Source organism: Miniopterus schreibersii (genome assembly GCF_964146895.1).
Source record: "Miniopterus schreibersii genome assembly, chromosome: 11".
Taxonomy (NCBI): Eukaryota; Metazoa; Chordata; class Mammalia; order Chiroptera; family Miniopteridae; genus Miniopterus; species Miniopterus schreibersii.
Window position 1 is genome coordinate 2,357,494 of NC_138111.1, and position 27,515 is coordinate 2,385,008.

Genomic DNA, 27,515 nt, shown 5'->3' on the forward strand with positions numbered 1-27,515 from the left:
CTGAGCAGAGCGGAGCAGCTTCAAGGCAGGGTGCCCTCCAGCCTGCAGGGCCCCAAGTGTGCAGGAAAAAAACGCTCCCCACCCCTCTCCCAGCAGCCTGTGGGCTCTCCCCTCAGGACTGGGGAAGCAGAGCTGAGAACTGAGCAGTGGTGGGGTGCAGGTCCCTGCCTCCTAGGCCCCCTTTCGACTGAGGACAGCGGATGGATAAGCAAGTGTCAGACAGTGTCTTAAGGCTTCTGTCTGCCACTCGTTCAAGGCGGGAAGGTTAATGCTTGGGTGCCAGAGATTGGAAACCTGGGTCTGAATCCCAAGTCTGCTCCTATTGCTCTGCAACTTTGGGCAAGTTACCCAACCTCTCTGAGCCTCCAATTGCTCATGCACACAGTGGGAAACCACAGCACCGCCCCGCTAAGCCATTGAAAGCCACTTGGCCTGTCGGTAGCCCCCCGGGCAAGGCCTCCATCATGGAGCTAGGGACCCCACCCTCCCTCCTCAGGCCGGGTAAGGATCTTTGGGAGGAAGGGGCCAAGGTCCTCTCTCATCAGGCAGGAAAGGCTGGGCTGGGTGAGTCTAGTGGGGGACCTCGTTCCCGCTGGGAAGTGTGGGGCCAGCCCAGGAACCCGGGGTCCAGCCATGCTGGCCCTGCTTTCCCAGCCTGCCCTCTGCAGGGCGAGGCCCGCGCTGGCCGGGGCCCCCCAGGCTTAGTTACAGGCCCGCCCTGGCATCGCTGGGCCTGGGTCTGATGTAGGCGTGGGGACGGTTGTCCTCAGATCCCAGAAACGAGGAAGTAGCAGCTAGGGGCCTGGGAGAACCGTTGCTCCCTGAGCTGCCCCGGCCCCCTCGGGAAAAGCTGGGGAGACGGAGCTTCAGGGAGCTGGTGCCCCCGCCCCCTCCCCCTCTCCAAAAAAAGCCCGAGACCTGCCGAAGGGAGGGTTCGAAGGCAGATGGTGGAGCCATTTTCTGCCTCCGTGAGGGCTGATTGAAGGGCAATGAGGCAGCTAATGTGAAGAAAGATAGAAATTTACTTGCTTTAACTTCATAGGGCCCCCGGTGAAAGAGTTCATTCAGCGGGGCCGCGCAGCCGGCGGGTGAATGGGCCGCGCGGCATCGATCATGCCTCCGCGGCGCGGCTCCCTTCATGGGCCATTTGCTCCCAATTTCTCCTCCTCGGCCTGTTTCATGCTTTCTTTCGCCTGCTACCCCCACCCACCCCACTCTCTCTCTGTTTTTCCTTCACTCTCTCCCCCCCCAGCCCTCCCCCAAGACAACATTGGAAGTGAGCCCTCCCGCTGGGGTGGGTAAATGGGTGGCATGGATACTCGGCTGCAGGCTGTTTGTCGTTGGGACTGGGCTTTCGGGAGGGAGAGTGGGAGCCACCTCGGAATGTGGCAAAGCAAACGTCCCTTTACGTGTGTTTAGTTATTTTATTTAATTGGCTGCCTTTCCCGCTCCCACTGCTGAGGGCTGGGACGCTGTCCTTCGGCCTCACGCCTCCCCTCCTTCCCACGCGGGCGTCCCCGTCCTGTTCGGGGCTCCACTAAGAAGTGTGGCGGGAGGCAGCGACAAGCGGCAGATTGAAACAGGTGGGGCCCAGGCACAGCACAGGTGGGGGTGGGAGGCAGGCCGGCTTGGGTGGAGAAGGGGCTGGGTGCTCAGTGCTGGCACCCTGGTTTGAGCTCAGCCTGGGCCGGGTTAGGCTTAGGGTTAGGGGCCAGTGCCGGTCACCCAGAGCCTCAAGCTCCGGTTCACCTGCCCAGGAAGTGTGGTGGTTGGCAGGGCACAGTGGGGCTGGGCAACATTTCTCTGACACCCCCAGATGCCCGCCCCTGTGGCTAACCGGGCTGGCTGGCCTTGGGCACCCTCCTCATGCTGGTTCTCAGCCTCTGGTTACTAAAGCACCTGGGAAACAGCATGGGGTGATGGAAAGAGCACTGGACAAGAAGTCCACTCTCCCCGGGACTAGCTCCCACACCAGTGAGGTCGGGCAGTCCAATTTGGACAAGGTCCTTCTTTGTCCTTGGTTTTCTGTCTGGTCCACGGAGACATCAGGCTTTGGGGGTCCTTCAGGACCCCTCTCCTCCTTGGACCTGTCTTTGAGGTCGGTCGGTTGTTTCTGGGCCCTTGGTCCCACCCCACAAATAGAAACGGTTAAGGAATGAGGCTGGCCCCACGTCACACGGCATTTGGAGGTGCCAGGGGCTCCAGCACAACCCCTGCCGGAGCTCAGAAGTAGAGCCAAAAAGATCAGCTGTCCCTGTGTGCCCGGGACTGAGGGGTTTCTCGGATGTGGAAGTGGGATGGTCGTTCACTCTGCCATAGGGCCAACAGGCAGAGTGACTGCAGGCACCTACCTCTAACGGCTCGCCTGTCCTGGGGGCGCCACAGGAGTCCACTCCAGCTGTCCCTCCCACCTGCAGGACCGGGTACAGCCTGCACCAGGCCTTTCTGGCATTTTCGTGGGTGGTTTTCACGTCCAGCAAAGACTGTCTCTACACCGAAATTGTCAGATAATCGGAGGCAGGTATCACGTCTTCCGCTCTACATATGGGGAAACTGAGGCTCAAGGGGTGAAGCAGCTAGCCCAAGCCCCAGCCTGAGGTCTTGACTCCTGGCTTGCAGGGGTATCTCCCACCACCCTGAAATCCAGCACATATCTGGTGAGGGCCTCGTGGGTCCCCTGCCCTGTGCCGGGTGGTCCATGTCCTCATAGAACTCCTGGCTGCAGCCACAGCCCTGCCCCCCAGCCTCTGTCTCTCCATCTGTAGATGGGGTAACAATACTTGACCTTCTCTGCTGAGAACTGGAAAGGAACTGTAGAGGGCAAGTGGGGTGTGAATGTTCGCAGGGTTTTAAAAGCAAAGATTTGGGGACTGCGTTTCCCAGGATGTCAGCAGGCGGACAACATCTGGGCCTGGGGTGCCCACAGGAGAGGGACATGAGGCCAGGGCCCAAAACCGAAGGCTGGGGGGCGGGGGGCAGTGCTGGGGGGAGCGGAGGCCTCTGAGGCAGGAGGGGATTTTGAGAGCTCCAGGCAGCCAGCCGCTCTCGATCGCTGCATGGAGACGAGAGGCCCATTTTTCCAACACGCCCAAGAAAAAATATACATAAAGGTTGATGTGTTTTCAAATGGGTTTTTGCTTTGCTCCTCTCTTTTCTTCCTGTGAGTATTAACCTCGGGGACCCCGGGGACAGCTCGGCTCGCTGGAGCACCTGCTGGGGTCATGCACAGTCATTAGCTTTGCGGTCAGTGCAGAATAGACCCCAATCCCGGGCGGGCGTCTGCGCTAGGGTGCGTGCCGCTCCCGGGAAGCCCACCGCCGCCTCTTCGAGCCCCCAAAGTCGCACTTTTCCTGCCTGACTTGTTCCTCTCCTGCTATTCTACCTCCAGCTGTGGGGGCGTCAAAGAAAAAGATGAGATCAGGTTGAGGGAAAAATTGTCTGATTCCTTGAGCCCTTTGTTTCCCAGGCCCCTGCAAGCGGGGTGGGCTGGGGGCTGGGAGGCCTGCTGGACGGGGCCCGCGGTCCCCCGTTTCTGGAGAGATTGAAGATCTCCGCGGGAAGTGGGGTGCAGGGTTTGGGGACCAGCATGGCATGGCGTGGCTCTGGGCACCCCAGTTGCCAACCTCTTTGTGTCCTTTCTCAGAACCAAGCACCTCCAGGCCTCTACACAAAGACCCAGGACCCGGCCAAAGGTCCTAACAACCCTGATGTCCTGGAGATCGAGTTCAAGAAAGGTAGGTGGCACCCATCAGGACTCGAGACGGTGGACTCGGGGCCCTGGCTCTTTTCCCCAGCCTGGAAGGTTGGGCATGAGCCCTCTGCACCCCTCCTGCATTTCTGGAGGTCAGAGTTCAGGCAGGGGCTTCGAGGGTTCCCAGCCTCCCCCTTTAGCTGGATGGTGAGACCCATGGAGCCTCTAGGCTTGGGAGGCAGGCACCCTCAGCTGTGGTGGCACTTTGGGGAAATCACTCAGCTTAGAGAGCTGGCCTTGGGCTGCACTGACCCCATAGCTAACGCTTCGGCCAGTCCTTGGCTACCTGACGCTTCACCCCACCCCGCACCCCGAGGTTCCCACCACACTCTTGCTCAAGTCCTGCTCTCTTCATCCTCAATGCCGTCAACAAGAAGTGTTTGCTGGCCTGGCCTGCGTGCCCTGCCTCAAGCCTGGCACCAGGGACACCCCTTGCCCTGGGGAATGGAGGGAAAGGCAGGGCTTACCTGCTCATGGGAGGAGCTGGACCAGGCTCAGGGTGAAGGCCCAGGGTGTGCAAGGAGAGGAGCTTTCTAGGAGGCTGCAAAAATCAGGGAGGCTTCCCTGGAGGAGGTGGCATGGGAAGGAGGGCAGGGAGGCTGTTTGAGCTTTCATCACTGGCTCTTCCTGGCCTTTCCCAGCAGCCTTGCTGACACAGGGCATCTTCAGCCTCTCTACTTGTCAAGCCCTTGAATTTCATGCCACTTGGGGGCCTATGGGTCCTTGGTCTGAGGCCCCTAAAGGCAGCTGGATCTCTAAGTCTGACCCAGGCCTGTGTGGGCATCATCTCTGAGAAGATGGTGGGACAGACCCAGGTAGTGTCCCTCCACCCCAGATCCCCCAGGAGCTCAGGAGGGCCCTGAGGGCGAGAGAGCTGGAGGGGAAACGTGATCCATTTTAATGATTTGGGGACTGTCTGGGGGAAAAAGAGACGGGAGGAACCCTCCCCGGCTGGTCCCCGTTCACCCGCTAGTTAATTTATTTGAAGTTTTAATCTAATTATTAACTATTTTAGAGGCTAAGAGGCTTTCTCTGGCAGCAGCGCCAACAATGTCGGCCCCTTTCTGGGGCAGGCCCCGTCCACGGCTGGGCAAAGGGAGGGTATAATAGGACGGAGGAGGGAGAGAAAGGGATGGGGGGGCGGGGGGGCCGAGAGGGGCTTAAGGTTCATTATTGGGCAGACTTACATTTAATAGCAATTTACAACCAAGTTATAAAACCCCTGGAAATGGGGGTTAAGAATGGGGATGCTGACAGCGCCTTCAGCGGAGCCCCTGCGAGCGGCGCCCGGCTAATAAAGACTCGAAAGGCGCTATTGAGCCCTGATTGGCACCCGATCGCCGGCTCCATGGTAATGAGCTGGGCAGATGGGTGGGGGATTAGCCGCCAACTTTGAACAGCCTTCCTTTGTCACTGTTACAGCTCTCTTGTTAGTCCCCTAATACATTTATTGCTCATTTCACACCGCTCAAGAAAGTGCCCCTCACCATTCAAAGTCAACCCCGAACCCACCCACCGCCCCCCACCCCCTGCCCCCCTCCACGGTCCCTCTGGAGCAGCCGCCTCCCTCCTGCCACCCCAGACCCCACTTCTCAGAATTCAGGGACGCCCCCAACACCTCGCCTGCTGGAGTGGGCACCAGCTCACCCCCATCAATCAGATGGCTGTGTGCGGGGCCGAGGTGCAGGGCCGGGGGCCCAGGGGCTGCCTGACAGACATGCGGGGGCCTTGTGCGTGTGTGCGCCAGCTCAGCCACACCTCGGCCGGGCGGCCCCCGGATAACTGGTGGGACAGAAGGTGCTCCGGGCCTAAGACAATGGTGGAGCGTGAAATTCAATTAGTTCAGGGCCTGGTTCCAATTTCACAGCCCTAAATGCAAAAGGGGCACAGAGAATGGGAAGGGTGGGGGCGAGCGTTTTTATTGCATTTTCCCTTTCATTCTGGGGGGCTCTCTCATCCCTTCTCTCCCCGCAGCAGGCCTCAACCTGCACAGGGCTTTTCACAGAGTCATTTGGAGTCCATATCTGTCACATCCATTTAAAGCGTTGCGGGCGGAGGGAGAGGGCGGGGTGGCAGGCATAGACTCTTCCGCTGAGCCCCAGCCTGAAGGTCCACTGCCTTCTCCTCACACCTTAGGGGTCCCCGTGAAGGTGACCAACGTCAAGGATGGCACCACCCACCGCACCTCCTTGGAGCTCTTCATTTACTTGAATGAAATTGCGTGAGTGTCTCAGCCCCCACCCCCCACGCCAGGAATCCACAGTTGGCAAGCTCTCTCTGGTCCACCCCGTTGAAGCTGATGGTCCTGCCTGGGGCCCGGGAAGTCAGGCCCAAGTCCCACAGGCTGCCTGGCACAGCCACACAGTGTCTCTGGTTTGAGTCCCGGTGGCCCTCCGTCTTGGAAAGTAATAACCACAGGGGGTCTGCTGCCCCCGTGGAACAGCCCAGCTGGGGCTTCCAAGCTCTCGGCCGGATCTGAGACCAGGACAGAAGGGACGATGAATAGTGGTTAGTGCTGGTGCCACGAAGGCCCTAGGGCGGGCGGAGAGAACGGGAGTGACACATTAAACTCACTGTGTGACCCAAGCCATCTCTTCCCTGTCTGGGCCTTGGTTTCCCCACTTGTACAATGGGTAGTTGGGCCAGGTGGCCTGGCTGAGATGTCCTCTTAAGCCTGAGGACATCTGAGATGGTGCCTGACGTCCTGCATGTGTCTCCGGGGTGCAGATAGTCCAGATGTGGCCAAGCTGTGGCGGCACCTGGCCCCAAGTGACCCACTCTCCCCACAGGGGCAAGCATGGCGTGGGCCGCATTGACATCGTGGAGAACCGCTTCATCGGGATGAAGTCTCGAGGTCAGCCTGCCCACCACCCCTGGGAGCATGCCTTGGCACCCGGAGTCCCCCGAGGTCCCCATCCCATTCGGGCATTGGGACTCCCTTGCTACATCGGTGACTTTGGGCAAGTCCTTTCACCCCCACCAGACTCAGTTTCCCTCCTGAGAAGTGGGGATGGAGGGTGCTTTGCCACTGGCTTCCAAGAGTTTTGCAAGAAGAGCTGCCCCCAGGGCAGGGAGGAGCCTGGGGGTCCAGGAGAGATGCTGAGGGGAGAGATTCCAGAGAGAGAGGAGGTCAGGCTCTGCTGGGCCCTGGGCACGTCGGCCGGGTTCGGAGGCAGACGTTGCAGGGCTGATTTCGTGGTCATTAAAACTACATTGAGGAGGCCGGCTGGCCTGGGAGGGGTGGGGGAGATCCTGCCAGGGGTGGGCTCTGTGGGCTGCTGGGCCAGCAGAGAGGACAGGTTGGTCCCCAAGCAGGTCCTTCTTTCTTTTCTTAGTATCAGAGCCCTCTAAGTCCCTTTGTCACTCACTGACTGAGTCATCTCGACCACACCTTCTCGAGGACTCAGTCTCCCCAAACATATGAGCGATCTCAGCTCTAAGAGGAGGGGTCCAGCTTGCAGCCGGTAGAGCCCTCAAACTGGACACCTGAATTTTTAACTATCAGTGCTGGGGTCAGGGTCCCCTGTTTTGGCAGGTGTTCGTGTCGCTCTGCTTAGGGCCAATTTAAAAAGACAACCGAATAAATCCAGGCCAAGGTATAATCGCGGCCTTTGTCCTTCGCGATGTTTAACTGAGATGCTAAAACCCAGCCGACGGCCAGACTTCAGCTGTCGGAAAGGGCGCTGGGGCGGGAGGCAGGATGCTGGGGTCCTCAACCCAGGCTCGCCTGCCTGGCCCAGTGACCTTGGGCTTGTCGTTTCTGGGCCTGTTTCCCCAGTTGTGCTAGGCTGTGGGTGGGATCCGTCGTTAGGGCTCTGAACTGTTGGGGTTTATCTCCAGCGGTGTGGGGTTTATCTCAGGTGGTTCTCCTCTGCGGCTGGGCCTCTATGGAAACCACCTAATTGAAACTCTCGGGGAAAGGCCTTGTGGAGAGCAAGATACTAATTAGCTGCTGCCGCCTTTCATCTCTTACCTTTGTCTCTTACCGATATTAACGTCTGATGAAATGTCGCTTTGTCTCAGTCTGCCCTTGGCAGCCCGCACAATGCGAATCCTCCAAGGCAGGTCTGGGAGGGACCTTGGGGAGCCAGAGGCCAGCACCTTCATTTCATAGACGGAGAGAGCAAGGCTCCAAGTCACAGGCACGTGGGTGGCAGGACCAGGAGTGATGCCCCCGATGCAGAGAGGCTGAGAGCTGAAGTCTGGAGTGTAACCCGTCGGGTTCCAGCCTGGGTATATCATAGCAGGGACTGGAGCAGTGGGGGTGCCCCATTAATGACGGTGGCCCCAGGCAGATGCTGAAAAGACAAGACAACCTGTGCCCTCTGGGAGCTGTGTGGCTCAGAGGTGCCCGCCAAGGCACCTGTTGCCTTGCCCCCCCATGTCCTTGGCAGGCATCACTTAATGGGTTGTGGATGTGTGTCAGTGCTTCAGGCAGTCACTAGCAGTCGACCAGGATTGGCACTTAAGGTGAAAATGAATTTCCCTATGGGAGAGAGATGGACTGGACTGAGGTCACCCTGAGGTGGCATCCTGCTAGGCAGGGAGAGCCAAGCAAACTTGAACTGAAGGAAGTGGCGATAAAGGCCTTGTCTGGGAAGACATCCTGGAGGAGGTGGTGGCAGGGGAATGGGCTTCAGCTGGTAGAATGTGGGATGGAGAAGGTGGGTCGGGAGTGGTAGAAAAGACAGGAGGTGCCCCAGGTGGCCAGCTGGATGGTGGGTTGGGTCTGATAGAGGCCGAGCCCCTGGAGACCTAGGGGGAGGCTGGTATAGAGGGTCCAGGCTTTGGTGCCAGACTTGAGTCCCTATTTTGGCTCCATTGCCATTGGAAAAGCAACTCGGCCTCTCTGAGCCTCAACTTCTTTGTCTGTGAAATGGGTTGTGTACAGGTCAAATATGGAGAGCTCTTGACCCACAGTAGGTGCTGTGCCTGGCTGGTAGAGTCCACCTTCCCCCCAGAACTGGGGCGGCGTCAGCATCGGAGGTCGGAGCCAGGAGGTTAGCAGGCAGTTCTATCTCCTTCGGCAAGAACACCAGCCACCAGAGGGATAGACTCCTGGAGGACAGCCTTCACCCTGCCGAGCAGTGTGTACCCGGCGGGGCTGTCCCTCACAGCATAGAATTTAGTCAGCATTGTACCATCTTTGGGGGAAACTCTGGATTCTGACTCCAAGAACTTGCTGCGTGACCTTAGGCAAGTTGCTTTCCCTCTCTGTGCCTCCAGCTGTCAAAGGCGGGGCACACTAGGTGCTGTCCTCTCCCTGTGGAAGTTCTGATTCACCTCTATTTTCTTACTTGGGTTGGGGGGTGAGCAGAAAATGGTTTCCCAGTTTTAGGTGGTATCTTGTCTCTATTTTCCACTCCCCATGATTCGCAGTGAGAAAGGAGAGCTGGGCAGTAGGTGGGGACATTATGGGTCCCCCTCGACGAGGGTTTTATTAAGTCTGCAGTAACCGGAGAAGCTGTTAATTGCCAATTTTATTGAGGGCCGAGCAGGAAGACTATTGTCCGTATCTGCGTGTACAAGGGGAAATATCGTTTGTATTGATTTTACAAAGCTCATCATTGAAATTCGTTAAGGGCTTGCTTTTTCGGAGGGGTGTTGTTTTGGGGGGTTTTTTTTGGTGGTTGTTTTTTCCCAGGGGTTGGGGGTTAGGGAGCTGGGCAGTGCTCGTGGCCTGGGTCTGGGGTGGCTGCTTGGTGGCGCCAGGGGCCATGGGGTCAGAGGGGCAGGGGGCTGGGGACGCCGCAGATGGAGTAGCTTTCGCTGTATTGTGGCTGTTCACAGGGTCATTATCACATTTTCTTTTTAACTCCGGAGGGGGGCTAATTAAGTGAAGTAAATGAAATCAGTGGGGAGGAGAAGGGGGGGCAAGGCAGGCAGGAGGAGAGCGGGAAGGCACAGCGCAGTCCTCTGCCCTCCGAGCACCTCGCGCCTGTCCCAGCCGGCCCCTCGGGGTCTCACCTCTGCCTGCCCCCACCTCTTCCGGTGACCCCCTCCCCCTCCTCGTTGCCCGATTTCTCTCCCCTCTACTCTTTCCCTTCCACTCCCTTCCCTCTCCCTCCACCCTGCCCACCTCTCTCCTACTCTCCCCTACTCTCCCTTCCTCCTTACGCCTCTGCTAAGAAGGAACTAGGGCTGCCTGCCCACTTACCCACCTGCCCACCCACTAGTAGCTTCTTCACGCAGGCGGCACCCCCCAGATGGAGAATGGAGGAGACCTGTGAAGCAAAGGCATTTGACTGGCCCTTGCAGATGCCTGGGGTGGCCAGCCCCAGAGGGCCACCCCGATTCCCAGGGTGGGGCCTGGGGGGCACCAGGAGCGTAGAGGATGGTGAGAGTCCCACCATCCCCTGCCTCCCCGTCTCCATGGCAACCGCCTCTCTCCTTGGCCCTGGTACCTAACAGGGGAGCCCTTGGGCTCCAGCCAACCTCCCTTCCCCTGGCGTTTCCAAATCCCTCCCCCTGGAGGCTGCTTTCCCGAAGGCCCAGAGCCTCCGGCCCAGGTGCCCTCGCTCCCACCCCGGCCCCGATCCAGCTGAGTCCCGGTCCCACTCCATCCTGCCAAATCGCTCCATCCGGGCTAACCTGGCAGGCTCGGGAACAGATGAGAATTTAAGCGGCGGCAGCTGCTCGGGTGCCCACCTCTTCCCCTCGGTCCACTCTCCGCCCCGGCGCTCGCCCCCGCCCGGCGGTAATTGCGGTGTGATTGAAGCCGCTCCGCAGAGAGCGGCTGACACTCTGTCTTTTTCCTGTAAACACGGGGGATGAAAATAGACCCTTGGAGCCGCTGTGCGTGTCACTCCGAAGATGTCTGTTGTCTCCTCCGCCGCGACACCGAGCCTCAGCTGTCATTCCCTCCTCCTCTGGCTCAGTGGTTTGTATGCCGACTGTCAAAAGCCCCAAATCCATAGTCTTTTGGCATCAGGTTTCTGTCACCGGTGTTTTTTAAAGTCTTTTTTTTTTTCTCCAGAAGAAATACACAGAAATCATCTACCCCCTACCCCCGTGGAGAGGAGAGGGAAGATCTTAAAATGCTCCCCCACGCACGCACGCGCGCGGCAAGCTGAAAACAAGCTTTTTGATCAGTCACAATTAACTTTTAACACCCTCTTAGAAAGGGGCCAGGAATATTAATTGTGCCGGTGTGTTTCGTGGCTGCGCGGGACTCTTCCTGCGGCTGCCTTGGGGGGTTGACAGCCCCCCAGGAGGCTGGTTCTGGGGGCTCGGGAGGGGGTAGCTGTGCCCATCGGCACTCTGATCTTTTCCTGGGGAATCGTTATGATGGGCCAGCAGCGGGGGCAGGGGCTGCAGGGCTTGGCAAGTCCTAGCCTTTCCTCCCTGGAAAGTCTAGATGTCTCCCTCGAACCCTGCGTGTCACCTGCCCGGTTCCCTCCCTGCGCTGTTGGGAGATGATGTCTCTAGAACACTGTTCTAGGGACAAAGCCATCAGCACGCACGCCACACCTGCGGCTGGGGCGAAGGGGGACAGTGTGTCCGGGCACTGACCTTCCGGCAGGTGGAAGTTAGAAGGAAGAGCAGCAGAGAGTTGCAACCTTCTCAGTTTCCAGACAGGTGCCTGGGGCTCAGAGAGGGGCTGAGGCAGGCCCCGGTCACACAGCAAAGCTGAGCCCTCTGGGTAAAGGTGTAAGTGGCGAGGGGCTCCTGGTCCCTGGCTTGGCAGGCTCCCCGGGACCTGGGAATGAGCTCCTCTGCTGTCCGCCTGCCTGGGTGGCGTGCACGGCGGGACCGTCTGTGCGGCGTAAGGACGGGCTCTGAAAGCTGCTGGGGTTTTCCAGGCCGGCAAAACTAATCACTAGAAGGCTGTTTCCGAACCAGTGAATAGTGAGTTCCTAGCCTGTGCCCCGGGGAGAGGACCAGGTGACTCTTGAGAGATCACTTTCTTCTTTGCGATAAAGTGCCTGGGATAGCTGAGGACTCGCCTCTTAAACACTTTGGTGGTTTTCGCCACTTTGGAGGCAGGTACTTCCAAACGCTCCGCACGCGTCTGTCTTTATAAGGGGCCTTTCTCGGTGCCCCGGGGCCGTCAGGAGCCACTTGGTGGTGGTGCCAGGCTGCCGCAAGGAGGGGCCGCAGCTCCGGCGCTGCATCGTCTGTCTCCACAGGTTTTCCGCGCCTCCGCCTCCCCGTCCCCCTGTGCCGTGCGCAGTGGCTTTTCTCGGCCACCCAGCCGCCCCCACCTCCGCCAGCCTTTCTAACCCCTTTCTGGGCTGCCTCTGCGTCCCTCCGCAGACATGGAGGGTGAGCCTGTTCAAACTGTGCCTACGAGAGTGAGGGTGAGGCGAGTGGGGCCTGACGGACTCCCCAGGAACGTTAGTGTTTTCCTGCTGGGAGGCCACGTCCCCCCAAAGGCCACAGCTGGATTCAGGACGGCCGCAGACCCACAAGTGAGACGGGCCAGGCTCTTTCCTGGCACATTGTAATCACATCAACCCCCGGTCTCTTTTACACGATATGTCCCCTGAGACCGGGCACCCCAGAGCCGCGGTGAGAACCAGGCTCTTCCTCTTCGCCACGGCGCCTCTGACCTGCGGGTTTCCTTTCCTGCTCCGGGGAGCACCCTGATCACTGCTGAGAGGCCACCTGGAGCAGAGACAGGAGACCCAGGCGCTGGTTCACGCACCGGGGGCAAGTCATGTCCCTCCCCGGCCTCAGCCTCCCCACCTATAAAGTTAGCATGTGGGACCAGATCGGCCTTTTGAAGACTGCCTAGGGTGGGGACAGGGTTTACAGAGAGGCCTCCTCTGCCCCCAGCAGGGCCTGGGCTCTCTGCTCGATATGCCGGGCTCCTGCTGGAGACTGCTGGATGCCGGGTTTGCAGCTGGAAGTCAGGAGAGCACGGCCACTGTGACCCTAAAGGGCCTTGCCTTCGAGTTCTGACATCTCTGACTTCCAGACGGAGAGGTCGGGACTGGAGGAGCTCTCGGGGGAGGAGATGCCAGGCTCGTGGCACCGGCTGAGCCTGCGCCCCCTTTGGATTTCAGAATTGAAAACAATCTCCTTTATAGGTTTCATGTTTTTTTAAAAAGGATTCTTTTAAAATTGTGGCAAAATATACATAACAGTAAGTTTACCAACTTAGTCATTTTTAAGTGTTCAGTTCAGTGGCATTAGGTCCATTCACGCTGTTGAGCGGCCAACACCACCACCATCTCCAGAAATGAAACTGTCCCCACGAAACACTCACTCCCCTGCCCCTTCCCCACCCCTGGCACCCACCATCGCCTTTCCGCCTCTGTGAATTTGGCTACCCTGGGGACCTCATTTCCGTGGACTCGCACAGCATCGGTCCTCCTGTGACCAGCTCCTTTCACAGCGTCCTGTCCTCAGGGCTCACCCGCGCTGCAGCAGGTGTCAGGATTTCCTTCCTTTTTATGGCTAAACCGTTTCGTTGTGTGGCTGGACACATGTCGCCTGCCCACTCGCCCACTGTTCCACACCTGGTTGCTTCCCGGCTGCTGGGAATAGCGCTGCTGTGACCATGGGTGTGCAAATCCTCTCTGGGTCCCGTTTGTGTGTGGGTATTTTTTTTTTTTTTTTTTTAGCACAGCCAGTTTGGAAAGACGATGGTGGTAAATTACCAGAATAACTGAAAATCTGCCCCTTTAACGCTGTAATATTATGTGGTCAGGAAAAGGGCACCTTTTGGGGTGGCATTCTTGGGGATGGGGGTGGTAGTTGCCCCTCCTCTGTTGGGCCAGCGAGCACGGGGCAGTTTGCCCGAGGTCAGCTGAACTGTGAGAGGCCGCGGTGCTGGGCCCTCGGGGGTCAGTGTGGCCGCGTGCGCGGGCAGTCCCCCCTCTCGGCGCCGTGGTGTCCCCGCGGGCAGCGTGGCGCTGCCCATCGGACCCTCCTCCCAGGCCTGCTTCCTCCCGCCTGGGACAAGCACGTTTAGCAAGTGGAGGAACCGAGCCTGGGGCGAGCGGGAGGCTACTTAGTGAGACGGTGGGTCTGGGCCCCCAGCACCCGCTGACCCACAGCAGTTCCCGGCTCCACCCTGCGCTCGTCCCTCCTCGGGCCTCAGTTTCCCCACCTGTGCAGTGGGGTCGGCGCAGGGGAACGCAGGTGATTCGCCTCAGAGGTCGCGATCGCTCTGCAGGGACACGGTACAGAGGAGCCAGCGGCGGGAGCGCCCGTGTGTGCACACGTGTACACGCGTGCGTGCAGCGTCCCCTTGCCCGGCTCCCCGCGGAAGGGAGGAAGGGTATTTGGGGCCCTGGGCTCCACCGTCGTCGGTTTAATTACAGGTTTTCACCGCGGGCCGGTGGGCACGCGTCGGGAAGGAGGGGGAGCGGCTCCGAACCCTGTCATTTTCCAGCGTCTGCGGGCCTCTTCAAAGGGGGGCATCCAGACATTTTCTCCGCAAGCCGCAGAGTGGACTGTCGTGGCCCCAGCATGAACATAATGACAGATGCATTTTGCAGCAAGCTGGGAGTGAATGGGTCCGACCGGCTTGTCTCCTGTCAGACAAGTCATTATTATTTTTTTTTTTTGTCATTTGCTGACAGTTTGGATTTCATGTGTTTCTCTCTTTTTTTCTCCTTGCTCCCCCTGCCTGGAAAAATGGCTAGGTATCTACGAGACCCCAGCGGGGACGGTCCTTTACCACGCTCACTTAGACATCGAGGCCTTCACCATGGATCGGGAAGTGCGCAAAATCAAGCAAGGCCTGGGCCTGAAATTCGCCGAGCTGGTGTACACCGGTGCGTGGTCCCCCCGGCTGCCCCTCGCCCCCTGCCCGGCCCACGGCCACAGCCCAAAGCAGGCAGGTTGGAGGGGTCAAGTGGGTCAGGGAACAAGGGAGCAAGGAGGAGGTGCCAGGACCTGCCCTGCTCACAGGGGATCGAGGTGTCTGCTGCCCCACCGCCTACAGCCCACAGGACTCCAAGGATGTATATCGTGTGTCACCCCAAGGGCAGCCGACCTTTATTTAGCACGTGCTGGTGCCAGGCACTGTGTGGGGACACGAGGTGTCCCAGGGGTCCCCCCAACTTTCTTAGAACCACGGCCAGCTCCTTTTCCATAAAAGGAAACTGAGGCTCAGAGTGGAAGGAGCTTGTACAAAGTTACACAGCGGGAAGTGGCCTCGCTGGGTTTGACCCCAGGCCAGGCTGTCTCCAGGCAGAATGTGGAGCCGCCACATGAACTGTCTCAGCAAGGGAGAGGCTGCCTTGACCATGAACTCGGCCCCGGGCCTGGGCAGTGCATGAGCCCGACCTTAGCTGGGAAATCACCAGGACGGCCACAGGCCCAGCCCATGGTTGGAATGGGTGGTGGGTGGCATTAGCGCGCAGTGTGGGCGGGTTCCCGTTTTACAGGGGAGGACACTGATTTTTGGTGCCTTACCTGCTGTCACAGGGCTGTCACAGGGCCTTCTGACTCCAAACCCATCCCTCACATTGTGTAACTCGGTCCCCAAATCCAGCCCATCACCCGTTTTTGTTCAGCCCATGAGCTGAGACTAGTTTTTATGTATATAAGGGGTTGGGGACTATTTTTTAAAATAATACTTCATGACATGTGAAAATCATGGGAGCTTCCGTGTCCATAAATAGCACTTTGGGCACGGCCATGCCCATTCATTTATAGGTCGCTGCGGCTGCTTCTGAGCTACAGAAGTTGGGTAGTTTCCGCAGAGACCGCATGGCCCGTGGAACCCAAAATACTAGCTAGCCCTTTCCAAGAACGATTTGCTGGCCTGCTCAATACCATTCACATCTCCCCGATTAGAGAAATCACGGCCAGCAGCCCCCCTGAGCCGTTGGGGTGACAGGCTGCTGCCGAGGCCCGTCTTGACACCGATGGGGGCCTGGACGTCAGGGGCACCTGGGGAAAGTTAATAATTAATAACTACCCGGGATACGCCTCCACTGCCCTCGCCTTGTCCCCTTCTCCTCCACCCTGGCGTTTTATGTCCTTTGAAACCTCCTAATCGCTGTAACTCATTTTGGGATTTAGAGGGCTCGGCAGGTGACAGAGCAAGAATACGCCCCAGGTGGCCTGGTGGAGAGGCACCGAGCCACAGCCAAGGCCACGCTGTGCCTCAGACACCGGGGCTCCCTGTGCATGCCACCCAGCCCCTTGGTCACCCCTGTTCATTGCCCAGCCCACAGGCCCTTCCCCTGGGGTCTACCCCAGTGGCCGAGAACCTGGCCTCTGAAGCCAGCCTGGCCTGGCCTCACAGCACCCCCTCAGCAGCTGTGAAACCTTGGACCAGCGTCTCCCCCGCCTGGGGCTGTTTCCTCACCCCGTGCGGCTGAGATTAGGTGGCGCCCGTCAGTGCCCAGTGCCGGCTCCCACAGCAGGGGCCGGGGCAGCCACTCTCTCGCTGGAGGGAGGCCGGGCCGCCCCTCCCCGGCCCCGGAGCAGGCGCAGCCCAGCCAGGTGTGCGCCCTCCGCGCAGCGCGTCTTAATGGCTCCCCCACTTGGTAACCCAAACCCGCCTTCCAGCGCGGACACCCCGCGGGGCAGGAGAGCCCGCAGGAGACAATGGTATTTAAACACCTGTCTGTACCTGGGAAGGGGGGACTCGGCCTCAAAGCCGCCGGAACAATGGGGGGAGAAATAGCGGCAGCCGGTAACCCCGAGTCTCCTTGAAATCCCAAGGTGAGCTGCAGCGATCAGGAGGTTAGCAAACAATCAGCGTCTGGGGGAGGAGAGGGGGAGGGAGGGCAGTGGGGGCGGATCCAAGAGAGGGTTTTTGTTTGTTTGTTTGTTTGTTTGTTTGTTTGTTTTTTAACTCTTACCTGAAGATAATTTTTCGATTGCTTTTCAGAGAGAGTAGAAGGGGGAGAGAGAGAGGGAGGGAGAGAGGAACATCCATGTGAGAGAGACACATCAATTGGTTACCGCCTGCATATGCCCCGTCCACAGCTGGGGATTGAGCCTGCAACTGAGGCATGGGCCCTTGGCCAGACTCGAACCCAGGACCCTTCAGTCTGCAGGCCAAATCTAACCACTGAGCCAAGCCAGCCAGGGCTATTTTTTTTTTTTTTTAAATATATTTTTATTGATTTCAGAGAGAAGAAGGGAGAGGGAGAGAGAGAGAGAAACATCCATGATGAGAGTCATTGATCGGCTGCCTCCTGCACGCCCCCTACTGGGGATCAAACCCACAGCCCAGGCATGTGCCCTGACCAGGAATCGAACTGTGACCTCCTGGTTCATAGGTCAATGTTCAACCACTGAGCCATGCCTGCCGGGCCCAAGTGGTTATTATTAATATTAACTTTCCCCAGGCCCCCCTGACATCCAGGTCCCTGTAGGTTTCTCCCATAAGTGTTCTAGACCAGGGCTTAGCTTGAGCAGTTACATAACCTCCCTGTCCTCAGTTTCCTCATCTGAGAAGTGGGGTAATAATTCCGCCTATAGTGAGGGCTAAATGCATGAATATGAAGCATCTAGAACAGGGCATGGCACGCTATGCAGGTGCGTGTTAAATAACCGCGAAGGCCTGGTGTGGCTTCCGAGCAAGGAGGCAGGAGGCAGAGGCCTCGCCTCTGCTTGGGGTTATGATCTCGGGTAGGTCTGTCTCCTCCCTGAGCCTCAGTTTCCCCTCCTGTAAAATAAAGGGCACTGGGTCGGGTCTCTTCCCAGTTCTATCTAGCTCCTGTGATAGAGCCCGCCACTCCGCTATGGCACTTGGCTTCCCTGGAGCCCCTGTTGTCTTGGGGCACAGATAGGGAAACTGAGGCATGGGAAGCCTTTCTGCCTCAGCCCCACTCCTAGGTGCCCTGATTACCATGACCTCTGTCTCCCGCTCCTCTTACCCCCTCCCCGGATTTCCTGGTCTGCCTGTATGGGATTTGTACAGACCCTCTCCCTCCAAGGGCAGCCTCTATTCTGAGAGACCCTGCCCCCTGGCAGAGCCCCAGCTTCAGCGCCTATCTCATGGAGGGGGCATAGCTCACCTCCGCTCCCCTGGCCTCAGTTGCTTCAGCAGTAAAGTGAATATAATGTACAACTCGCACAGAGGGTTGTCATTCCTGTTAATGCAGGGCTCTACCCAGCCCCAGGCCCCACCCAAAGCACATCCACAGTCCTGGGACATGCAGGGTCTCCCGCCACGCAGGACACCAAGCTCACTGTCCCATACCCCAGGCTGGGTCTGCTGGGAAAAGAAACCCGTGGGATGGAGACAGGAGATCCTGAGAAGGACCAGGCCTGGCACTCCCATTGGGGTCTCTGTGCCCTATCTTGTCTCCACCTACCCCTGTCTTCCAGCCTGGGATGTCTAATCTTTCTGATTTAGAGAGATGGCCGAGCCTGAGCCACTGGGGGGTCTGGGCTGGAGTCAGGAGCACTCAGTTGGACCTGCACCCTCAAGATCTCACTGTGTGACTTTGGACAAGCTCTCCCCATTCTGAGTATCTGTCTCCCTGGATCCAGTGAGGGCTGGTGGAGGCTGGTTGAAACCTCAAATGCAAAACCCTCAGAGCTTGGCCTGCACCCTCTCACTGAGCCCACACGGCCCCCTGGAGAGTGGTTAGTAATGCAAACGAGGAGCTGAGGCAGGGAGAGATAACCTTGCTTGTCAAGGTGGAGCTGGGACGTGAACTCTAATGGCAGGTCATGGAGAGCAAGGGTCTACCCTCCTCTCTCCCTGCCCGGCCCTCCCCTACCTCTGCAGACCCCCGGCCCCCATCCCAGAGGAGGCCTGCTCCCCTTCCCCACTGAGAGCTTCAGTGCAAGCCCCTGGGGGCCTGGACCTCCAACAATAGCCGCTGACCCAGCCCTTTATCGGGGCAGGCGATCACGAGCCATCTGGCCCCACAGCTGCCCAGGTGGGCTCACCTTCCCAGCTCCATTTCAGAGAAATCCTACCCTGGAGCTGTCCTGTCCCTCCCCCAACCCGGCCAGCCACCTGCTGGCCCCTCAGCAGAAGCTAGAAAGGAGCCGCTGTCCACAGGTCTGAGCCTGCGGGTCCTGGGGCTGAGCACACAGCCTTCCCTGGCCTTAGGGCTCCGGGCAGCGTGGGGAGGAGGTGGCAGCCCTTCTCTCGGGCTCCAGCCACATTCAGAAAGCTCTGAGGTGGTCACTTGGGCCAACTGAGGTCAGACCTGGGCACCCCCCACGCAGCCTGTGTGACCTGGGAGAAGTTTCTCAACTTTCCCTGGCAGGCTGAGAAGGTTTCTCAGGGGCTGTTTAGGAAGACTCTGAGCTAGTCCAGGTGACGCACTCGGCACGGTCCTGCTAGTATTTTATTTGCGGATGAAAATGGTAGCGTGTGGAGGAGACCGTGCATGATTCCGAGGGGCCTGCCCAGCCCGAGGCCTGGGCCTCCTGGCTCTCGGCCAAGACACCAGCCTTCACAGCAGCCCCTGAGCCTGGGGCTGTAAATCCACTAGTCCTGGGGGGGGGCTACTGAGTCACCCCCCTCAACAGATGGGGACACAGAAGTGAAGGCCACATACACAGAGTCATCTTGACCCCAAACTGCCACCCACCTACTGGGCACCCCATCGCTGGGCCCTGGGTGACATGAGCCTCAGTCTTGCCAGAGAGTCTCATGAAACTGAGCTCTCTGTGGGCAAAGGACGGGGTCCCCCACAGCTGTGTTCCTCGTGCCTGCCCACGGTCCTCCCTGAATGTCTGGCCTGGGGAAGTGGGGGGGACTGTGTGGCAGAGATAGTGAGACGTCTTACCCACGAGATCGCAGGATGGGGGCCCAAGGGCTCGTTCCTGGTGCCAGGGTCCTTTACAAAGACATGTGGTGCCGGAACTCAGCAGTAACCACGGGTGTGGCCCGGGTGCCCTCCCCGAGCGCCCTCCCCGAGCCCTGGCCTGGGGCTGGCTGCAAGGTGGCCTCCCTGACACCCTCGCTTTTCTCCCCACAGGTTTCTGGCACAGCCCCGAGTGTGAATTTGTCCGCCACTGCATAGCCAAGTCGCAGGAGCGCGTGGAGGGGAAAGTCCTGGTGTCCGTCTTCAAGGGCCAGGTGTACATCCTTGGCCGGGAGTCCCCACTGTCCCTCTACAATGAGGAGCTGGTGAGGTAGGTGTCCCTCCCCACACCTGCTCCCTCGGGCACGTGCCCTGATGTCGTGTCCTTTCTGACTGGCTTTCTTATGAAAATGTGGCTGAGCGGACGGGGCCCGGGGAGGCGGGCAGGACGAGCTTGGGCCACTTTGCCCTTCTGGGAAGTTCGGGCCGGATGGGGAGAAAGGCGGCAGCCAGAACATAGAATTAGGACCGGTGGCGCCCAGCTGTGTGGGGACGCGGGGGCTCCGGCTGGGCGTGGTAACGGGGGGTGCAGGAGCTTCCCTGAGAAGGCATCTTTGAGCTAAAATCCAAAAAATAAGTGTTTGTCACGTGCAGAGGCCCTGCGCCTTGGAAGAATCCGGGACATTTCAGGCTCTACAAGCACACAGGGCGAAGGGGCTGGAGCCTGAGTGCTGAGCCGGGTCCTAAAGGGAAGGACACGCTCGGATCTGTGGGTTTCGAGGGTCCTTCCGGCTGCTCTAGGGAATGGATGTGAGCGAGCTAAGAGCTGGCGAGGGTGGAAGCCAGGGCGCCCCGAGGACACGCCGGTGGCCTGTCCCAGGCTGACGGTTCTGGGAATGGAGAGAAGCAGGCGGATTTGGCCAATATTTAGGGGGTGGAACCAAAAGGGCTTGGACGCGGAGGGGCACGGAAAGGCCCAGAATCGCGCTGGGGTTTTGGGCACGGCCAGCTGGGTGCCTCTTGGCGGCAAGTGCTGACTGAGGATGGTCTTGCGGAAAGAGCGTGTTCTCGAGCGCGGGCTTCTTTGGGACGGGCCGAGAGAGCTCTCTGGCACGCGGGCCTGGAGTCGAGGAGGAGGTGGGTTGAGGACATTGGGCAGCGGTGGACACCTCGATGTCCTCTGACGACAAGAGGGGACTGTGGGGAGAGTCAGTGAGGTGGGAAGGAGCCGAGGGGAGAAGCCTGGGGGCTCCCTCCCGACACCCAGGCCCAGGCACCGAGGGGCACGTGCGGGGAGGCGAGGCTGGCAGGCCGGGCCACAGGTGGCAAGCGGGTGCCCGTCTGCCTGCCTGTGTTCGCGTCGTGAAAGAGAGTGGCCTTGACCGGGGAGGTCACCTGGCCCCACCAGAGGTGGGGACAGGCTCCTGAGGGACAGATAGCCGCTCCTGACGCGCGTCCCAGGCCCAGCCTCGCTCGGGCTGAGGCCCGCACCCCCCTCCCGGGCCAGGTGAGAATTACAGCGCGAGTTTTGTTTGGCAGTCAATATAATTTTGCTCTTTCCCTCTCTTTGCCGTGTTGAGTTTCTCCCCCCTTCAATCTTTCTAAACACTTTATAAGCCATAAATATAACCGAATCAGTTTAGATCAGTCGGGGTAAATGTCAAATTATCTTCTCTCTTTCTCTCTCTGGTTCTTTCTTCCCTCCCCCTCCAAATCAACAGCCTCTAATAATCTGTCCAACCCTTCATTAAGCCTTAGAGTCTCACTCGGGGAGATTAAATGAATAAAGTAAAAAGGGAAAGGGGAAAAAAGAGAGAAAAGCAGGAGCATTTATTCTCACTGTGTCTCCGACTATTTCCCTTTTCTTTCTGATTTCTACATCGCTGACTTGAAAGCCCTTGAGTGACAGCGTCACAGGGACCAGCGAGGAAGCCGCGAGAGGCAGGAGAACTGGAAATGCCGCGGCACAGTAGGTAGAAAGTAACGTAATTATAGAGCAGGTCAGAGCCACTCGAATGAACAGAAATAAAAGCACAGAGGTTTTCTGTAGACTGTCAGGGGAGGTAAAAAAAAAAAAATCATTGTAAACTCTTTCCACCCGTCCCCCCAACCCCAAACCACAGTTTTAAAAAGAGGTTTTCCAGTCCCTGAGAAACACCTCTGAGAACATTTCGGCAGCCTCGTGGGACAAGTGTGCCCCTGAAGGTGGGCCTCACCCTGCAAGGCCGTGGGGTGGTCCCCAAGGGCCTGTTTGGGGAAGGGGGGGTTGTTTTGACTCATGAGAGATGGGGGTGGAAGCACAGATGCACAGGCGGGAGGCGGGCAGGGGCTCCTGCCTTCTCCCCCCACCTCCCCACCCTCGCAGGGGACGGGTGATCCAGACTCGGGGAGGGAGGCCGGTGGCCTTAGGCTGGGCCTTTAGTTGGGCCCAGTTTTTTCTCTGCCTGGTGAGAAGGCCAAACTGCAGCCCCTCTGAAGCCTGACGCTGTGTCCCCCTGACAGGGACGGTGCTGGTTGTCTGCTGGTGGCTCCAGCCACCAGAGCCCTGGTGGGGCCACAGAGGTGGAGAGGAGTGGGGCGGGGCATGGCAGTCCCCCGTGCCAGCTTCAAGGCCCCTTGAAGGTCAGGGCAAGGGCGTGGGGGGGGGCAACAGAGCCGAAGTCCTGAACAAGTTGAGGGTGGAGGGGGAGTGGGCTAGAGACCCCATTTGTTGTAAAAAGTCCACAAAGAGCCAGTCAGAGGCACAGCCTCAGGGTGGCTACAAAAACCAACATAGCAGATTCCCTCTGCCCTCTCCTCCCCATCTCACCTCTCCCGGGAAGGCTCCTGAGGGGACAGCTGCCTCCTAGTCCCGGAGAACCTTGAAACCGCTGTGTCCTGAGGCTGGAGTCTGGCAGACAGGGACAAGGGGCTGATTCAGGGCCGGCTGTGAGAAGGGGCCCGTGAGAAACGGCAGGGTCCCCCTTCCCACCCCACCTCCCGAGGGTGCAGGGAGGCCCCGTGGAGTCAGATCTGAGACCACGAGCCCTGAACTTGTCGTCAAAGAGCTGTCACAGTCTTGATTAACAGAAGGGTGGTCGATTGCTCACGTCTGCCCCCCACAGGCGCTCTTCTTTCCCGGCTCCTGTTTCCTCAGCACCCGGCCCAGCTCCCGGCAGGTAGTAGGTGCTTAATAAATCCCTGAATGAGTGAATGAGGGAAAGGAATGGTGTGAGTAATAGTGAGTCCTCTCCATAGGCCAGGCGCCATTTCCAAGTGAGAGACCAGAACTCGGGGGGCAGGCAGGGGCATTTCCTGGGCTCTGTGACGGGGTGGGGACGGCATTAGGACCCACACAGAGGTGGCTGGGCTTGCACCACGGCGGCCGGGAAGGGTTTCGGAGGGCAGTTAAGAGAGAGCACACAGAAGTTAAAGGCTGTGGAACATGGGGGATGGAAACCGTTGATGGAAAAGAAAATATCCACCCCATGAGTACAGCTGCGGTTGACCCGGTGCTTCTCACGGCCCCTGGCGCGGGGTGCGGGAGGCGATCGGGTATGGGAATGGATTAGTCAGGGTCCGGCTGTGTGGACAAACAAGCAGAAAGTAACGCAGTGGGCAGATCGTGCCGTGAATGCTGGAGGCCTCCCTGCAGCCTGGGGGACGCCGCTGTGCGGATCCAAGGCTGTCCTCATGTGCACCCCTGGCTTCCCAGGCCTTCGGGCCCCTGGAATCATCAGCTGCTCCCGGCTGCTCCTCAGAGCCCCGCAGCCCCAAAGGTGGACACAGCTGGCTCAATGTGTCCTCAGTTTACCTGTGCAGTGCTCTGGTTGTTGGAAGATTTCACTCAGCGAGCACCGGCTGGGCCAGAACCGGCCCTTCCCATCCGTGCAGCAGCTGTTCCTGGCCCCAAAGGTCCCTTGGGTGCCAGGGCCAGGCCCGGGGTGCTAACAGGCTTCTGCTCTCTCCTTGCAGCATGAACGTGCAGGGCGATTACGAGCCCATCGACGCCACTGGTTTCATCAACATCAACTCCCTGAGGTGAGCAGCTCTGGGCCCTGACGGGTCCTCAGAACCCCCAGGTGTGGGGAGCAGGCTCTGCCGGGACCACTCTGGCCGCTGCCCCACCCCAAACAAGCCCCACCCTCCCATCCCTCTGCCCACAGCATCCTCAGGGCCTGCTTTGAACCCAGCTTGCTCCCATCCTCAGCAGGGCCAGAGGCACATCTGTGACGGCCAAAAGGGTCCTGGGCACTTGGGGTCCAGGTTCTGGGGTCCTGCCCTCTGCCTCAGACATTTACTGACACCGTCTCCAGCAGCAGGGACTCCTCTGGGAGCCCCTTTCCTGGGCGGGTTAGAAAGGGGCCTCAGAAGGTCGCCTGGCCAGCTCTTGCCTTCATTTCATGTCATAATACCCGAGCTGCAGGTCCAGCTGGAAGCCATCCTAGCCACATGGGACTCCACGACCCAGTGGGGTGGCACACATCTGAGCCAGACCTGAGTTCAAATCCTGACTGCAGTGTGGTCTCAGCGCCCCTCAGAACATGTGGGAAGCCCACGTGGGGCGGTAAACTGTACCTGCCTCACAGGTGCAGGGAAAGTGTGATATGAGGTCGTGGAACTCAAGCAGCCGGCCCCGACCTTGGCACGCAGGAAGAGCCTGGCAGCATGCGCTCAGCCTGGGCGTGGCCCTGGGGCTGGCATGCACAGGGCAAAACGGGGTCGCTTACTGCCATCAGCTACCAAAGACTAAGCCACTTCCAGGCATCTCCTAGGTTGCCTCATTTAATTCCTACACAGATATGCAGCTCCAGAAACAGGCCCAGAGTGGTTAGGTAACTTGCCCACGGTCACACAGCCAGGAAGCCTGATCCTGAGTCCAGAAGGGCTGTCTGTACAGCTCCCGGTTCTTAATCACCAACTTCCTTCTCCTGGGGCTTGGGCTCAGGGTTGGGGAGAAGGCACGAGTCTCTCTCCTCTCCCTGACACACGCCCTAGGGACACAGCCACCATTCCCTCCCAGAGCCAGTTGAGATGGGGAGAGACCTCGAACCCAGCCCCACCACCCTGGGCACCCTCCCCTCTGACAGTCACCTATGTCCACCTCCCTGCCTCCTCCGCCCTCTCTCTTTGTATTTTATGACTACAGACCTTTTCAAATGGCCCCAAACACACTGGGTCTTCATAATGGCCTCTTCACGTCTCCCATTGCCAGTTCGGTGTTTTGTCTTCAACAATGACGAGCGATGTTTTCCCCCCTGAGATAAATTAATTACATTACCCTGATTGGAGGGCAGGAGAGGGAATCGAGGGAGGGAGAAAAAAGACAACTTCACCCACATCTTAACCAGCAGCTGCCCCCGGTCCCCCAGCCCCCCAGCCCTGCCCGACTTAATTGAACGGAGTGCGGTCGTTACTGTTCATTTACATTTCCCTTTGTTTTGAATCTGGTTTACAGGCTGAAGGAGTTCCATCGCCTCCAGAGCAAGGTCACCGGCAAATAGGCCGGCTGACAATGAGGAGCTGGGTCTCCTCGCTCTGCCCATCTCCCAAGCACAGGCGCTAATTGTCGTGATAATTTGTAGTTGTGACTTGTCCTCCTGGGCGCAGCTCGGCTGGCAGCTTAGTGGGGGTGCCAGGCCCCAGCTTTGTTCCCCGGTCCCCTGTAGCCTACAAAAGTGGTCAGCGAAGGGAAGGGTGGGGGGTGGCTACGGTGGGGAGCAATAAAATGACAATTAAACAAAAAGATACATTAGTGTTTTGTTTCTTTATTTCTGCGGAGACAGGGGTAGGAGTGCGCGAGTGTGTGTGTGTGTGTGTCTATAGTCAATCATGCTTTTCTTAGGCCAACCTTGTGTGTTCTGATTTAAGTGCTCCCGAAGGTCACCTATTGCCTGAGAGTCTGTTTATCTGGAAGAACCAACCCCTCTCTCCTCCAACAAGAGACAAGGGATCCAGAAGTGCCCACCTGGGCCCGACGCTAGCCCTGCAGTCTGACATTTGTCACCAACTGGGGCCCTGTGGCACGTGCTAGGGGAACCAAGGAGAGTTTGGGTGACATACCTGGGAGCTGTCCTGCCCACAGCTCACAGTGAACTGGGAATGGAGGCCACGAATGACCATGTGCGTCTCCTCCTCCGTGGCTGAGTGGCCTTCGGCAGCCTCGCGTATAGAGGAGGAAGAGCCCCTGGTAGAAAGAGAAGCCCAAGGAGGGGGGAGAAAAGAGCAGACACAGAAGTGAGCGGGCGCTTTGGATGTCACTTGGCCTGCAGGCTTCCTTCTGTCCATCAGTCCTTCACACACCGGCCCCACGCGGCCACGGTGCTGCTGTGGCCCCGCCCCCGTGGTCATAGCTGATCGGAGCGCTCTGGACACCTGACCAGAGCTGGGCCAATCGGAATGTCACTGCCAGGAATTGCACCTGGGAAATGGCCACAGGTGAGGGCAGGTAAACTGAGTCATGATGGGATGCCTTGTGCCTGGGGGGGGTGGGAGCAAGAGGGAAGAAATGGGAAGGGGGTTGTGTAGGATTTAGGATCCCAGTTCCCATCCTGGTACACGGCATGAAAGCTGGTGGCATTTCTTTTTTTTGTTTTTTTTAATATGTTTTTATTGATTTCAGAGAGAGGACGGGAGAGGGAGAGAGAGAAACATCAATGATGAGAGTCATTGATCGGCTGCCTCCTGCACGCCCCCTACTGGGGATCGAGCCCGCAACCCAGTCCTTACCAGGAATCGAACAGTGACCTGGTTCATAGCTTGACGCTCAACCACTGAGCCACGCCAGCTGGGTTGGTGGTATTTCTTAACCTGGGTTCTCAGACACCCTGGTGCTCTCATAACCCATGAACATTTAGGGCTTAAGCTGTGTGAGAGAGTTACTGCTACTGACAACCCAAAGCATCTTTACTGGGGAGACCTGAGCGCTGGTTGCTCTGGGCCCAGCCCTGGTTCTCACCTCCACTCCACAGCCTTGATCAATGAGAGTGTCTTTCAAAATGTGTTTTGTCTTTAAAACTTTTTCTCTGAGGATAAAAGTTACCCACAAATTACTCAGTGAATGTTAACTTTGTGCCAGGCATTGCTACACATTTTATTCACATCATCTCACTGAATCTTCAAAACAATACTGTGAGGTAGGCGCTCTTATCTCCGAGTTGCAGAGGCGGAGGCTGAGATGCGAGAAACTGACCAGCTGGGCTATATATATATTATATATACATATATATATATACACACGCATACATATATATATAGTTTTTACTAAACCCACAGTATGTTGCTATTATCTTTGCTTTAGATAAATTATTTTAATTAAAAATAAGAATGTGTTTTAATGTATCCTTGTGTAGGATTGGTGATATTTCTTTCAAAAATGTTTGATAGAATTCACCAGTGAAGCCATCTGGGCCTGGAATTTTCTTGGTGGGATGCTTTTAAAATATAAATTCTATTTCTTTGATTACAGGATTATTCATGTTGTCCATTTCCTCTTGGGTCAACTTTGGATAATTTGTGTCTTTCGAAAAATTTGCCCATTTTATTTAGGTTGTCGATTTTATTGCCATTAAGCTTTTCATATTTTCTTGTTACCCTTTCAATGTCTGTAGGGTTAATAGTGGTGTTCCTCTTTCGTTACTTACCCTGGTAATTTGTGTCATCAGGTTTTTTTTATCAATGTAACTAAAAACTTAATATTTTTTTACTCCTCTCTGTGTCTTGGCCCTCGAGGTTGAGGACCACATCACCCAGCTTTCCCTAAACCCCCGACCCTGGACATTCCTGGGATGGGTTCCGTCTACCCTGCAGGCTGCAGGCACCCGGAAGCAGTGACTGTGCCCACTATGAAACCGTTGTATCGAGTGGCACTCGGCACAGGGCATGGCAGTTAACAGGTTCTCGATGAAATTGTGTTGAATGAATGGGTTCTGTCATCCCACCTTGGTTATCATTTTATTACTGTTTCTAGATCCCTCTTTTCCCACCTCCTGGCTGAGTGATGGGGGTTTCTCTTGTTTTGGCAGAGGAGAGGCCTGAGAAGTCAGGTGCTGGGAGGCTGGGCCGCGTGGGACAAGCTGAGCAAGGGCCCCAGGCTGGGC

General features: G+C 57.9%; 1 protein-coding gene and 1 long non-coding RNA gene across 2 annotated transcripts in view; one reads left to right on the forward strand and one right to left on the reverse strand.

Annotated features, from left to right (window-relative positions):
• ASS1 (argininosuccinate synthase 1) overlaps positions 1-25,164 on the forward strand; it is a 44,823-nt gene extending 19,659 nt beyond the window's left edge. The window contains exons 10-16 of the mRNA XM_081152366.1: positions 3,644-3,734; positions 5,888-5,972; positions 6,541-6,605; positions 14,347-14,478; positions 19,612-19,768; positions 23,392-23,457; positions 24,875-25,164. Coding sequence (XP_081008492.1) covers positions 3,644-3,734; positions 5,888-5,972; positions 6,541-6,605; positions 14,347-14,478; positions 19,612-19,768; positions 23,392-23,457; positions 24,875-24,920 — 642 coding nt within the window. The 3' untranslated portion in view covers positions 24,921-25,164. The remainder of the gene's footprint in view (positions 1-3,643; positions 3,735-5,887; positions 5,973-6,540; positions 6,606-14,346; positions 14,479-19,611; positions 19,769-23,391; positions 23,458-24,874) is intronic.
• LOC308564317 lies at positions 9,212-10,817 on the reverse strand. Its single transcript, XR_013999926.1, has 3 exons — positions 10,343-10,817; positions 9,913-9,975; positions 9,212-9,579 (listed from the first exon to the last, which is right to left on the reverse strand). It is a non-coding gene; the product is annotated as an uncharacterized lncRNA (long non-coding RNA).
• Positions 25,165-27,515: the final 2,351 nt, after the last annotated feature.